Raw genomic sequence first — 12991 nt, 5'->3', positions numbered from 1 at the left:
AAAATTATAACTGTTTTATTTATGCTCCTAAATTAGGCATTTGTCTATATCATGGTGCGTCGTTTTAGGTGAGAATACAGCTGTGGCGACTTAGATCCAGTCACATCCTTCTCCAGTTCCCCGGTGAGCCATTGGGGGGTACGGGAGAGCCGGAGTGGCCGCTCCATGGCCCGCTCCTCTCCGTGCGTAAGATCCGGCCTGGGGGAAAGGGATGAATGTTAATTTCAAAGATGGCGGCGGAGGGAGGAGGGAAGGAGATGAACGAAATTAAAACTCAGTTCACCACACGAGAAGGCGTCTACAAACTCCTCACTCACTCCGAATACAGTCGTCCTAACAGGGTGCCTTTCAACTCGCAGGGCTCCAACCCGGTCAAGGTTTCCTTCGTGAACGTCAACGACCAGTCGGGCAACGGCGACAGGATCTGTTTCAATGTGGGCCGTGAGCTCTACTTCTACATTTATAAAGGCGTTAGAAAGGTACCGTGCACGGAAATGCTGCATGTCAAGATACGTGACTTCTGTTTAGGCTGCTGCTGGACTGTGGCTTGTGTTTGTTTCAATAAATAACTCCAGCAGGTGCTTGACTTTCACGTTAGCTGTCAGCTAGTTAGCGTGAAGCTATGAAGAAGCTAGCCTGCTGGTTAGCTAACCAACGCAGCTTGCTAACGTTAGCCAGCCAGCAGCTACTCTGAGGCCAGGGGCTAAATTCCGCCCTCAGTCCGCTGTGTTATGACGGCTTTGGTTCGTTAGGTCGGACTGCGACCATTAGAGTAAAGTTGGTCTTTTTATACAAGCTGTCAGGGGTGAAGTCGCCGCTGTAACGGTCGCACTTCGTGATGACAGTGACAGTTATACGTCGCCACCCATAACACCTGTCAACGCCCTTTGACTGACAGGTGTGAACAGATCACAGGGATGTCGTTTGGTGTAAGGACCGTGATCTTTGGACACCAAGCTAAGTGCTAACGTTAATAGCACTCAGCTTTTAGGTTTGGGATCTATGACCTGAAAAAACACTGCTGACTTGCTCTGTCTCTAAGGAAATGCTAACGTTAGCCTGTTTGAACATTCACTATTGAACACGTTTTGGTGAACCATCTGCAGTTACAGGTATAGCCAAACGTCACTGAAGACGATTAGTATGTTTCTGTTTTATGTGAGGATGTTCTGTCACTAACAAATGGATCCTGGACCAGTGGGAACAACAGAGAAACTATCCAAGAGAAACGGTCTAATGTTACAGTATACTGGTATCCATAAGAGCATCTTGATAAGCTCTATTATTTTATAAAACCTTAGAGCAGCCATATGAATTTTGTCACTACATAAAGTGGTTCCAGCAAACAGCTGACTTGACATCACAGGCTGACAGGAATCAGCTGACTAAGAGTTACAGGAACATGTGCATGTTTTTATTCCTATATGTAACTGTAAGGTCTGGACTGCAAGAATTAGAGCAGTTCATGAGTTTGTTAGTACAGAATTTTCATTGTAATATGCAGCAGTAATAGTAGTAGTAGTAATAGTAGTCTTGCAGTTTGAGTTTGATAAAAAATGTCAAATGGCAGGTTACTGTGGTGAAGGGAAATTAGTCACATGAAGACCAAACTTAATGTATCAGAAGATCATATTCACAATACATCACCTTATTGATTATTTGTCTCTTTTCTAAGAGCTGGCAGTTATGTATGTATGTTTTGCTTGAACATATGTATAAGCATTTTGTATGTGCATATCCCTAACCTCCATACTTAGTAGTATTTCTCACCGTTGCACCGGATGTACCCTTTTTGGTGGTAATGTCAGTCATCAAAGTACTGGACCTGTACTATGCATGCTGTTCAGAGGTATATGACCTGTATGGACTGAACTGCTTTTAAGATTTGTTTTGACATTTTGCCTCTCTGAGGTGAGACGGAAATGCTTAGTGTCACAGCAAACAGTAGTGGAGCAAGCATTAAGTCATCATCTTCCAGTCACGAATTTTCACTTCTACCAGTATGGTAAACTGTTAATCATTAACATTAGAGCTGTTGTTGTACTTGTTATCTATAGTACATGACCAGAGTTTCCTCTTCCCTAGTGTTTCCCTGGAATTAAAAATAAACTGCACATTATACATTATAGAATCTGCCCTTTTAAAGAGAAAATGTCTATTTTTGTAGTTGATTGTTGCTGAAAGTGCTACAGTATTGGTTGAATTTGATTCTTATACACTTCAGTTTGACTAATTCTAGTCCATGTTTGAGATAGTACTGCACAATGTAGCTGCACACTGCAATAAATAGCCTTTGTCGTTCAACAAAATTCATAAAGTCATTTTAGATACTTAAATGTCATGGCACTCACTTCATGTGTGTTCATGATTTCTCTCATCAGGCTGCTGACCTGAGCAAGCCCATAGACAAGCGCATCTACAAGGGAACGCAGCCAACTTGTCATGACTTCAATCACCTCACAGCTACAGCAGAGAGCGTGTCCTTGCTGGTGGGTTTCTCAGCAGGACAGGTACAGCTCATTGATCCCATCAAGAAGGAGACAAGCAAGCTCTTCAATGAGGAGGTAGGTCTCTGAAAGAGAGAGCGTAGAGTTCTGTGTGTAGTGTTTTCTGTATGTAGGATGTGTCAGTTTAGGAAAATAGGCAGAGATGTTTTAACTTTTCAACAAATTGATTATGGGAATGTTTTTTTGTGATAAGCCATTGTGTTGTATAAAATATCTCTCTAAGACCCAAAATAGTGTTTCTTTGTGTTGAATAGTGTTGAATTTCTGTATAATCAAAAAGGCATTTTACCTGTCAATTATGTAAAGAATTTAACACGTCATAGATCAAAGTTTAAGAGTTCTCATTCCTTTCCTTCTAGTTTATGCTTCTCTCTTTTCCCTGCCCAGCACATTTAAACCAAATGGTTCCAATTGTCCTAAAACTTTATATGAAATTGTAAGACAATTTCGTGATGATTGTCTAATGCAATTTTCTTTCCCTCCACTCTCTTCTCCTGTCTCTCAAACCTCAACCTTCCTTCTCTCCAAACAGAGACTAATAGACAAGTCCAGAGTAACATGTGTGAAATGGGTTCCAGGTTCTGAGAGCCTGTTTCTGGTGTCACATGCCAGTGGGAACATGTACCTGTACAACGTGGAGCATACTTGTGGCACCACGGCACCACACTACCAGCTGCTCAAACAGGGAGAGAACTACTCTGTACACACTTGTAAGAGTAAATCCACACGGAACCCTCTTCTTAAATGGACAGTGGGCGAGGGGGCCCTGAATGAGTTTGCCTTCTCTCCAGATGGGAAATTCCTTGCCTGCGTAAGCCAAGATGGCTTCCTACGGGTGTTCAACTTTGATGCTGTTGAGCTTCATGGCACCATGAAGAGCTACTTTGGTGGCTTGTTGTGTGTGTGCTGGAGCCCTGATGGAAAGTACATAGTTGCAGGTGGAGAGGACGATCTAGTGACGGTGTGGTCGTTCTTGGACTGCAGAGTCATAGCACGAGGTCATGGGCACAAATCATGGGTAAGTGTGGTGGCATTTGACCATTACACCACCAGCGTGGAGGAGAGTGACCCAATGGAGTTCAGTGGCAGTGATGAGGACTTTCAGGATCAGATGATCCACTTTGGACGAGACCGGGCCAACAGTACACAGTCTCGACTCTCCAAGCGCAACTCCACGGACAGCCGGCCTGTTAGTGTGACGTACCGGTTTGGCTCAGTGGGCCAGGACACTCAGCTGTGCCTATGGGACCTCACTGAGGACATCCTTTTTCCTCATCTTCCACTTTCACGAACACGAACACACACTAACGTGATGAATGCTACCAGCCCCCCTGCTGGCGCTACAATTATCACTAACACCTCTAGTAACACTGCTAATGGAAACAACAGCGGTGCCAATACTCCTGGCATTAACTCCCTCTCTACTACATTACCACGCTCCAACAGTCTACCCCATTCAGCCGGCACCACAACAACAGCGAACAATACAAACAAGACTGGCAGTGGTGGTGGAATTGGCAGTGGTATTATGGACAGTGCCATCGCTACAGGTGTCAGTAAGTTTGCCACACTGTCACTCCATGATAGGAAGGAGCGCCACCATGAGAAGGACCACAAACGCAACCACAGCATGGGTCACATCAGCAGCAAGAGCAGCGACAAGCTCAATCTGCTGACAAAAGCCAAAACAGACCCCGCTAAGACTCTGGGCACTCTGCTTTGCCCGCGCATGGAGGATGTTCCCCTCCTTGAGCCCCTCATCTGTAAAAAGATAGCACACGAGAGACTGACTGTACTCATATTTTTAGAGGACTGTTTAGTGACTGCTTGTCAGGAGGGATTTATTTGCACATGGGCGAGGCCAGGCAAAGTGGTAAGTTCTTTTTAATGTAGGAAATGTGGGGACATTTGAAGTGATAATATTGTTCGTCAGTCAGTCCTAAAATTATTTGTGGGCTGTAACTAAAAGTCGAGATTTATTCTGAAAGATTGTCATTCTCTGCAGACAGGCAAGTAACATATCAGACTTTGTTTAATGTACATCCGCTTCCCAGTGAAATACCTATTATGTCTAAGTTTCAAATATAACCAATGCAATGAAAATATTACAGCCTGGTTATATAATATATTCTGATAAGGAGGATTTTGTGTGTAAACCTGTCAAAGGAAAGAAGACGTTAATCCATATGAAGTGTTTTCATTGGTTCATCGTACTCATCCTTCAGTGCATAGCAGCAGAGCTAAGAAGTCATCTACATACTATTTCACATTTCAGCTTTTATGCAAATGGCTCTGTATTTGCCCAAAGACTCTCTGCAGTCTCTGACATGCTTACAGCTTAATAATATGTACACGCTCTTTTATATTTCCATTTTTGTCTGTGTTTTGAAGGTTTTTACTGGATCGAGGCACATAATAGTCTACCCTTGGAACATAACCAACAGCCAGAAGGCTAGTTAGTTCATTGAGACTTTTACTTTAAACCAGTCAGACATTAACGTGGGTTCATGGGCAGAAATGCCCTTGAAATTCCAACAAATGTTTCAGTAAAACTGAGAAGACAAACAGTGCCAGAAACTGCGGTGTATGGTACTGTCTTTGATGGCTCACTGCAGGTCATTTGTGGAGTTGTCTGACCAGTGTGTGTTGTTTTCTTGAAAAGAAAATAGAACAGATACAGTGTAAAAATTATTTCAATAAATTCACACCAGATTTACTTTAATAGGGTCAAGGATTAGGATTAGAAACGTAATAAATATTTGACTGTTAAACCTAGTTTGGCCGTGTCATTCAGAATAAGAGATTTTTTTTTTTTTTTTTTTTTTTTTTAAAAAAAAGCCTTCTAGGACAAACAACTCAATGGTCCAGTCATCAATATTAGAAGTGCCTTCGTCAGAATCACAATCATCTTTATTGGCTGGGTTTTTGCACACAAAGAAGGAATTTGACTCTGTCACTAAGCCCTCTCTATGTACAAGAAAGAAATAAAGTTCAGCTTTTAGGAAGCCTCTCAAAGCAAGCCTCTCCAGACAGCATTAGTCTCTCACTGTACACTCAGCATCCACTTTGACTGCTGTGCTCAGCCTTTTAATTAAATGCAGGAGACCGAGATATGGAAAGACAAGGCTTGAGGCTAATTTGTAATGAGCTATTTGTTGCTTGATTTCTTTTGCTCCACTGTGTGAACTTTCCCAATGCAAATCTCCTTGTTTTCCTTTTTTCAGGGTTTATTGTCATCCCAAAACCAAGCCAGCTCTCCCAGTGGAACAGTAGTATAGCCACAATATTTCTGCTGCTAAAGAACCCTGCAACCCAGAGTCTGATGCTGCTCTTCACCCTGCAAGCATTGCAAGTTTTCCTTTTCTTTTATACCCCTCCCCCTCCCAATTTTGTTAATGGCTTTTCTGTTGTTTCCGTTTATCACTCAGTTGACCTAGAGGAGGAATGAAGCAAGAAAAGGTGTGGTGCAATTGTGGACTATTGCGCTAATATGCTATTTTTCGCTGGGGTTTTAACACATTTTAGATGAAAAAAAAAAAATTCTTTCATGTCAAATCTCAACCACCCCCCCCCCCCGAGAATGAGGCTTGGCTTTGTTAGATGCAAATCAGACAATTGCAGCTTGAGATTGAAAGGATAGTTCATTTAATTTTCATAATCTGTCTGTACCCCATTTTTTTAATGTTTTGATGTAGCCTAGTTGTGACTCAGGGTTACTGACTAAAGTGTGAAATTTGGATCAACTATCCTTTTATGACCAAGTGTGTGAGCATCTGAAAATTTTCCATCCATCCACATTCAGTCACCACTTCTGTCTTTTCTTGAGTAGATTCTCCCCATCAATGACTTTGCACTGATTTTGTTAGTTATTTTGTTGTTTGTTTTTATAACTACTCTAATGGAACAAAAGAGGGTTGAGGACTGCCTTGTTGCACTCGGCTTTAACATCCTCAGTCTTGAAATCTGAATCTATAAAGCTGGATGCTGCAATCATAGTCTTTTTAAAGAAAAAAAATTGTTTGCACTTAAATTAGTTTATTAGAAGGAAATGGCTTTACATTTTTGGGTGTGCTCAGAACTCACAGATGGCTAATACAATAGGTGAAAAAAAATGATAAAAACTATTAAAACCTTTATCTATTGAGCATTTATTTTAATATTATTTCAGATTCAAATCTGCTCTGTATCATAATGTGTATATTGTAATTAACTGATTTGATGGGGGCCTAAGCAAACTACCATTACTCCAGTGGAAGTTTTGTCATTGATAGTTATATTTCTAAAGCCTAAAGTATACATATTAATAATATTAAAATAATCTTGAATACACTGTTCACTGTTCTTTTTTTTGCTCACTCATGTGTACTGTTCTTTCACAACAAAGCTGTATTGCCTTTTGGCAGGAGAATTGCTTACATATTCAAAAAAATGCTGTAGCTGCGCAAAAAGGGGCTGTCAAGTATTGAAGTCTATGAAGCTCAGGAAATCTTGTAAACAAGAATGGATCTTGAAAACAGTTACTCAACCTGGTGCAGGCTTTCTTTATGCCCCAGCCAAAAAAAAAAAAAACCCAAAAAACATGGAACTTCATACCCTAAATTCTCATCTTTTAATTTTAACTAAAGCGACACAGAAGATTTCACTTGAGATTCAACCAAGGAGTCCCATTTGACAGTAATAACTTTTTTTACTCTGATTATGCATCACAATAACAGTAAAGTGCAGACTGAGTCACAGTCTGTTTTAATGAGCTTACAGCTGTGAATAAAATGTTACTTTTTTTCAACTACACTGCCTCAAATGAGGTGGAATGAGGGTAAACTGCCAAGCTACATTCTTATAGCATAAAAAAAATCCAGATTCAGGACTTTGTCAAGGCCCAATCTGCAATATCTGATCATATAAATACAGGTGTTACATGGTGTGTTCCTTAAGAGCTGATATAAAAGAAAGGTGTTTTTCTAAAGTGATCTAATTTCGTGCTTTACAGCCCAAATGGTTCTGTAGTTTATTTTACACCTGGGACATGAAATGTGCCTTTAAATTACTTCTCCAATGGCAATTTTGTGGATTATAACAAGAACTTTATGTGGCTGTTTTTTTTTTTCTGTTTATCTTTGTTCTGGAAGACCATTGTCCTTCAAGTCCCTTTGTCCCATAGAACTCATTCACAGCTTTTGGAAGATTACAGTCACAAATAATATAGTGCCTGTAAGAAGTATTCAATCCATGGAGCTTTTCATGTTTTATTGTCTTCCAACTTTGAATCACAGTTGATTAATTATAGCCACTATGTGTAGTATAGGGATGCAGCAGCACTTTATAGTTCCTGCTGTAAATTATTGAATTGAGATCTGGGCTATGACTTGTCCACTTCAGGAAATTAGTATAGTCCAGTATAGTTTCAACTGGATGGGTGGAGCCCTATTGTTCCTGGAAATGAAATCTCTGGTTGTAGTTCTTCTATAGACTGACCAGGCTTTCCTACTGAATTTCCCACCATTTAGCTTTTTTATTTCAGTGCATGGAATATTTTAATGCAATACTGACATATCTTTAGTTTTTTTGTATTTGCACCCGATCTAGATCGATCTGTAGAAAACTGTGTTCACTTTGAAATTATTTTTACTGTTCATCAGTGCCAAACTTTTCTTTAGTCACTTGTGATTCAAAGATGTTTAACTCAGGGTATGTGACTACTTCTTAAAAGCACCCTATTATTTTCCAGGGGTTTCATGTTTTTCATCAGAAGTTATACTATATACAATGGTTAACAGCGTTTTACTTGTCAAATATCTTATTGCTTAGCTGGTGTACTGTAATAGGCTCAGATAGAACAGTTGTAAACATGTAACACCTGACTAGATCAAGTAAAACCGGTCACAACTAAACTAATCATTCTCAATCCAAGTTAATATGACAGATTATGTTGTTGGTTTAGAGATGACGTTGAATTTCATCATTATAATAAGTATTAAACAGTTTGCTTTAGCAGTTGGAATCGGTGATGACAGGCTTTGCGGTCTTCATTGCATTCTTTCCTAAAGATCTTTGTGTTGCTTTACAGATTACAACATCACGCCTGTCCAAACTTGTCCTCTCAACAATCTGCTCATCAATATAGATCTATGTTGTTTTGGGAGGAAATCTTGAAGGAAACATTATAGTCTATTGGTGCTCAGTAGCCTCCATGTTTCCTATCCAGAGGTGGCATGTAGTAGGTCTTGAAAGCTACACGGTGTGACTCATCCCGGGGCTGTGGAGAAAGGAAATGCAGCCTGAATGTCAAAACTCTTACTGAAAGGACTACCAAGGCAATCATTTAGCTGTATCAATTCAATCTTCCATAGTGACAAATCTTATATTTAGCAGAGTATGGTAGCTGGGACTCCCAGGAGGTCTTAATGACTGAACGATTCAGAAATATGAAAAGCCTGATCTCTGCGACGTGCTTCTGTGTTTACCTTGGCCAAGCGTGTCTGGCACTTTTTCGATGTGATGGCTGGCAGTGTGCCTCGGTGAATGACGGCAAATGCAGGCACAGTGGAGACTGGGAAGGAGATCTGTGGTCCTGGTACGACCATGTTGAGCTTGGGCAGCTCTGTGGGATAATGAGGGACATTCTGTCTAATGACGGGCTCTGCTACATGCTTCATGTTGTGCTGTGGAGGGAGAAAGTATTAGTATTTCTTTTGATTTAGGAGGATGTTAACACAGGGTTAAATTTGGCCAGTAGATTTAAAACATACACTCATTAAAGGTGTTTGCCTGGTATGTCTTCCTCTCAGCTGTTTGCCCAGTTTGGCTGGGCGCCAGATGTGCTCTAAGGATGTGCGAGTCCCACTACTCTCTATTCCATCTATAGCCATAGACACTCTGTCAAGAGTGTCAGTTTTCTTCTCTGCCAGTCTGGGAGAAAAAAGCAAGAGGAGAAAAGATTTCTTTTAGATAACAGACTAAGAATTTTAAAAGTTAATGTCTTTCCCCAGTGTGTTTTAAGAAAGTTTCAAATAATTCAATTGTTTCCCAATATAATAATAATATTAATATAATAATATTATTGACACTGCCATCTGTCAACAAATGTCTGTTCTTAAAAACATATATTTTTAAGAACTAACCTGATTTCCCTAAAGTATGTGTGTCGCAGGGCTGTTTCTGCAGCGATACGTTCATCTGGGTCATAAGCAAGCATCTGATAGAGCAGTGACATAGTTGGGGCCGGGCAGTTGGGGATTAATCGTGAGATACCAGTGCCTTTCTTAGGAGGAAAGTTGAAATGCATCGCTCTAGACCTGCCAGACAAGAGAAAAGGAGATTTCTTGTTTTTAAATGCATAAAAATAAAACCATCCATATTTTATTTGTGTTACTTTGGTAAAAGGGAGGCAAACTCTTCAAACAATGTATTTGAGGAGGAAAACCTACTGCTTGAATTTTTGGAGGAGACTCTGATCTGGTGTCCCCAACACATCATGGATCTTGGCAACCTGGTCCAACTCATTGGTTCCAGGGAAGAGAGGATTTAAACTGAATTTAAACACACAGGTAGAAAAACTATAATCTGAATGCCACAAAAAAGCTATTTGTTTAACACTTGTTTATGTATCTAGTGGCAGACACTGTAAAACATATTGTACATTTATTTATGACTCTGTAAAGTGACATGTATAAACTCCTGTTCCACCTTATTCTGTTGTCCTATTTAAAGATTAGAGATTAAGTGTTGTGCCAATTCCCTTATAGAGGTACCTCATGATCTCAAAGAAGACACAACCAGCACTCCAGATGTCCATCTTTAGGCTATAATAGCCATCAGTGAGGAGACACTCTGGGGCTCTGTACCAACGCGTGGAGATGTACTCTGTGTGTGGAGGTTTGGAGTACACACTCCGGCATGAGCCAAAGTCACCAAGCTTCAGAACATTTTGCTGTAAGTTGTATAAAACAATTTTTAAAACGTGTATGAATCAAAACCAGTTCACCGCTGTTGAGTTTCTGTAAAGTAAATATATGAAAATGATGCATCTCACTTTGATAAGAATGTTCTCTGGCTTCACATCTCTGTGAAAGATCCCACAGCTGTGAAAAAGAAGAGGAAGGGAGAAATTTTCAGCATATTTGATGTTCATTTTTAATTTAGCAATTTATAATTTTTATATTTTCATAACTACCTGTGCATATGTTCAAGTGACTTGCAAAGCTGGTACATATATTGTTTTACTGTATGCTCAGGCAATGGGGATTTTCTTCCTGCAAGGAATAAACTCACATCAGCCCATAATTAACCCAAAACTTAGCATATAAGTCTGCACCCTTATAAGTATATATATAATATGCTTGTACAGTTATAGTTGCAAACTTGCCTTGTATAAATTCGTAGATATTCATATCCATGAGCTCACAAATCAAAGACACAGTTCCAGTGTCTTTGTCGCTGAAACATTAAATTATATTAAAGAAACATGTCCCAAAAAACAAAGCTTCACATACTACAATTACTTCACATTAGCCAACACTCCAGTACTCACAAAATCAGTTCATGTAGCTGGATGATATTTGCATGTGGGCTCAGTCGCTTCATTGCCTGGACTTCCCGCAAGTTGTTGGCCTGCTCCAGACTTAACAGAGAATAGATGACATTTGCATAGGCAACTATATAACATAGTTAACTGTTTACTCAAATTGCATATCTGCTTACATTATCAGAACATCTGTCCAATGAAGATGACAATGTTATTGTCATTGCTTTATTTGACAGTAACATCGTACACATACAGGAATTTGAAGTGAATCAACAGGTCAATGTAAATGGTTTCGCTGATTCTTAGTGCACAGCCAATGTTTAAGGACCAGTGCACTGAGACTTATTACCTCCTCCCTGTCAGCAAAGTAAGCTGACAATAGGATACTAAAGGCAAAGGGGGTTTGAAGCTGCTGACTCAAGTTTCAAGGCTCCATACACAACAACCGATGGGGGAAAGTGCACCTGTGATTGCTTGTGCACAGTGTTGCTGCATACATACCTGTTAATTGTCTGCTTCATGGTTTTACATGCGTAGAATTTCCCATCTTTCAGGCTCTGAGTTTTCACCACCTCTGAAAATGTACCCTCCCCAATCTTCTTGATTATTTTGTAACCTGCACAACCATTCAAAACAAAAACAAACAAAAAAACATGTAACTGCAGATTAGACTTCTCTTTAGAAACAAATCATTGAATACGTTAACTGTTTTACCTCTAAAACTGTGACTCCACTAAACTGATCTTTAGGTGTTCAAACCTTCCTGTGTATTGAGACAAAATTAGCTACATATTTAAGCTCACAGCATTACTGATCTTCCCTTAAATGTTTCCAAACTGAACAGGTACTACACTAAAAACTGTCAAGTGTTCATTTTTCCAGTTTATCAAATTAAGCGTCTCTCTGTTTATGCCAACCCTAATAACTAATACCATGTGCGTTCAGGTGCTACATTTTCAGTCACGTAAAGGTCACTATTGTTACCAAAACAGGTTAAAACTATGGCAAAAAAATAAATATATAATTATAAAATATATTAGCTAGTCAGTTATTATGACACTGTGAAGTACCTAGCTGAAGGTTACAACAGCTAGTTAGCAAACGTAAAGAAATCTTCGGAGAAAGTCGCCTGTCAGACCCGTCATTACTGCTCAGCTGTAAATGCACAACTTACAATGCATTCCTCCTTAGTCTTAGCCGCCACATGTAAGTGTGTTATCCATAATGTCTGGCCTGTACATCTCAATGTAACGTTTGAAAATGTACGTTTTTTCACGCATCGACGTGTCAAAACAACACCAAACTCGTCTCGCGGGTGCTAGCTTAGCCCCCTGCTAGCAAACCCTGTTAGCTGACCGTCGCCTTGGTAACGGAGCACGCCTTCGCCCTCCACCCTGACCTGAGGAGGATCCTGGAAACTCCTGCTCAATATCGGACTGTCAGTTCAGCTTGGCCGCTAAGCTGGAAACCGTATCTAAAGATGCCTTGGCATGTATAAAAAAAAAAAAAAAAAAAAGAAAAAAAATTCAAGATGAATTATTCGCTATAGGCCCGAATATCGAGACGACGGATCTTTACGTCTTTGTAGTTCGCCTCCTCGATTACCTTTCCTCCAGAGGTGGGTGGCCACCGTTAGCTCGGACGTCTTTTCGCTAGGCTGCGATTTGTTGTTCTGCATATCGACAGCATTCCCTCTGTTGTTCCAGTCGGTGTTAGCTGGTGTTTTGCATGCATTTCGCAGGCTTGCCCTGTTTTTGACGCCAATAAGCCAGTTTGAGTAGTGCATCATTAGTGCACGTTCACTGCTAGAGAGTCTACCATGAGTTAGTAATGTCTAGTAACTGCACAGCTGCTGCTCTGCTCCACTGTGTTAGTGTCACAGCGTAACGTTACCAGGCACCAGTGAGTCCCCATTCACAATCAATGCATTCTCCTCACTTACGGCCACTGTGTAAAAAGG

General features: G+C 40.3%; 2 protein-coding genes across 3 annotated transcripts; one reads left to right on the top strand and one right to left on the bottom strand.

Annotated features, from left to right (window-relative positions):
- The first annotated feature begins 183 nt into the window (after window positions 1-183).
- On the top strand, window positions 184-6839 carry wdr20a (WD repeat domain 20a). Its single transcript, XM_026300757.2, has 4 exons — window positions 184-479; window positions 2382-2564; window positions 3040-4380; window positions 5732-6839. Exons 1-4 carry the CDS (start codon window positions 216-218, stop codon window positions 5783-5785), a joined length of 1842 nt encoding a protein of 613 aa, XP_026156542.1. The 5' UTR covers window positions 184-215; the 3' UTR covers window positions 5786-6839.
- Window positions 6840-7092: 253 nt separating this feature from the next.
- Window positions 7093-12969, bottom strand: mok (MOK protein kinase). Of its 2 annotated transcripts, none has more exons than XM_026300758.1 (12): window positions 12637-12969; window positions 11533-11647; window positions 11038-11127; window positions 10873-10943; window positions 10681-10759; window positions 10540-10588; window positions 10259-10437; window positions 9935-10036; window positions 9629-9802; window positions 9257-9416; window positions 8972-9169; window positions 7093-8763 (listed from the first exon to the last, which is right to left on the bottom strand). In XM_026300758.1, exons 1-12 carry the CDS (start codon window positions 12818-12820, stop codon window positions 8686-8688), a joined length of 1479 nt encoding a protein of 492 aa, XP_026156543.1. In that variant the 5' UTR covers window positions 12821-12969; the 3' UTR covers window positions 7093-8685. The 2 variants fall into 2 exon arrangements, with proteins under 2 accessions (XP_026156543.1, XP_026156544.1); XM_026300759.2 differs by lacking the exon at window positions 12637-12969 and adding an exon at window positions 12206-12506.
- Window positions 12970-12991: the final 22 nt, after the last annotated feature.

This window comes from Mastacembelus armatus, chromosome 22 (genome assembly GCF_900324485.2).
Source record: "Mastacembelus armatus chromosome 22, fMasArm1.2, whole genome shotgun sequence".
Classification (NCBI taxonomy): domain Eukaryota; kingdom Metazoa; phylum Chordata; class Actinopteri; order Synbranchiformes; family Mastacembelidae; genus Mastacembelus; species Mastacembelus armatus.
This window is presented reverse-complemented; position numbering and strand designations above follow the sequence as displayed.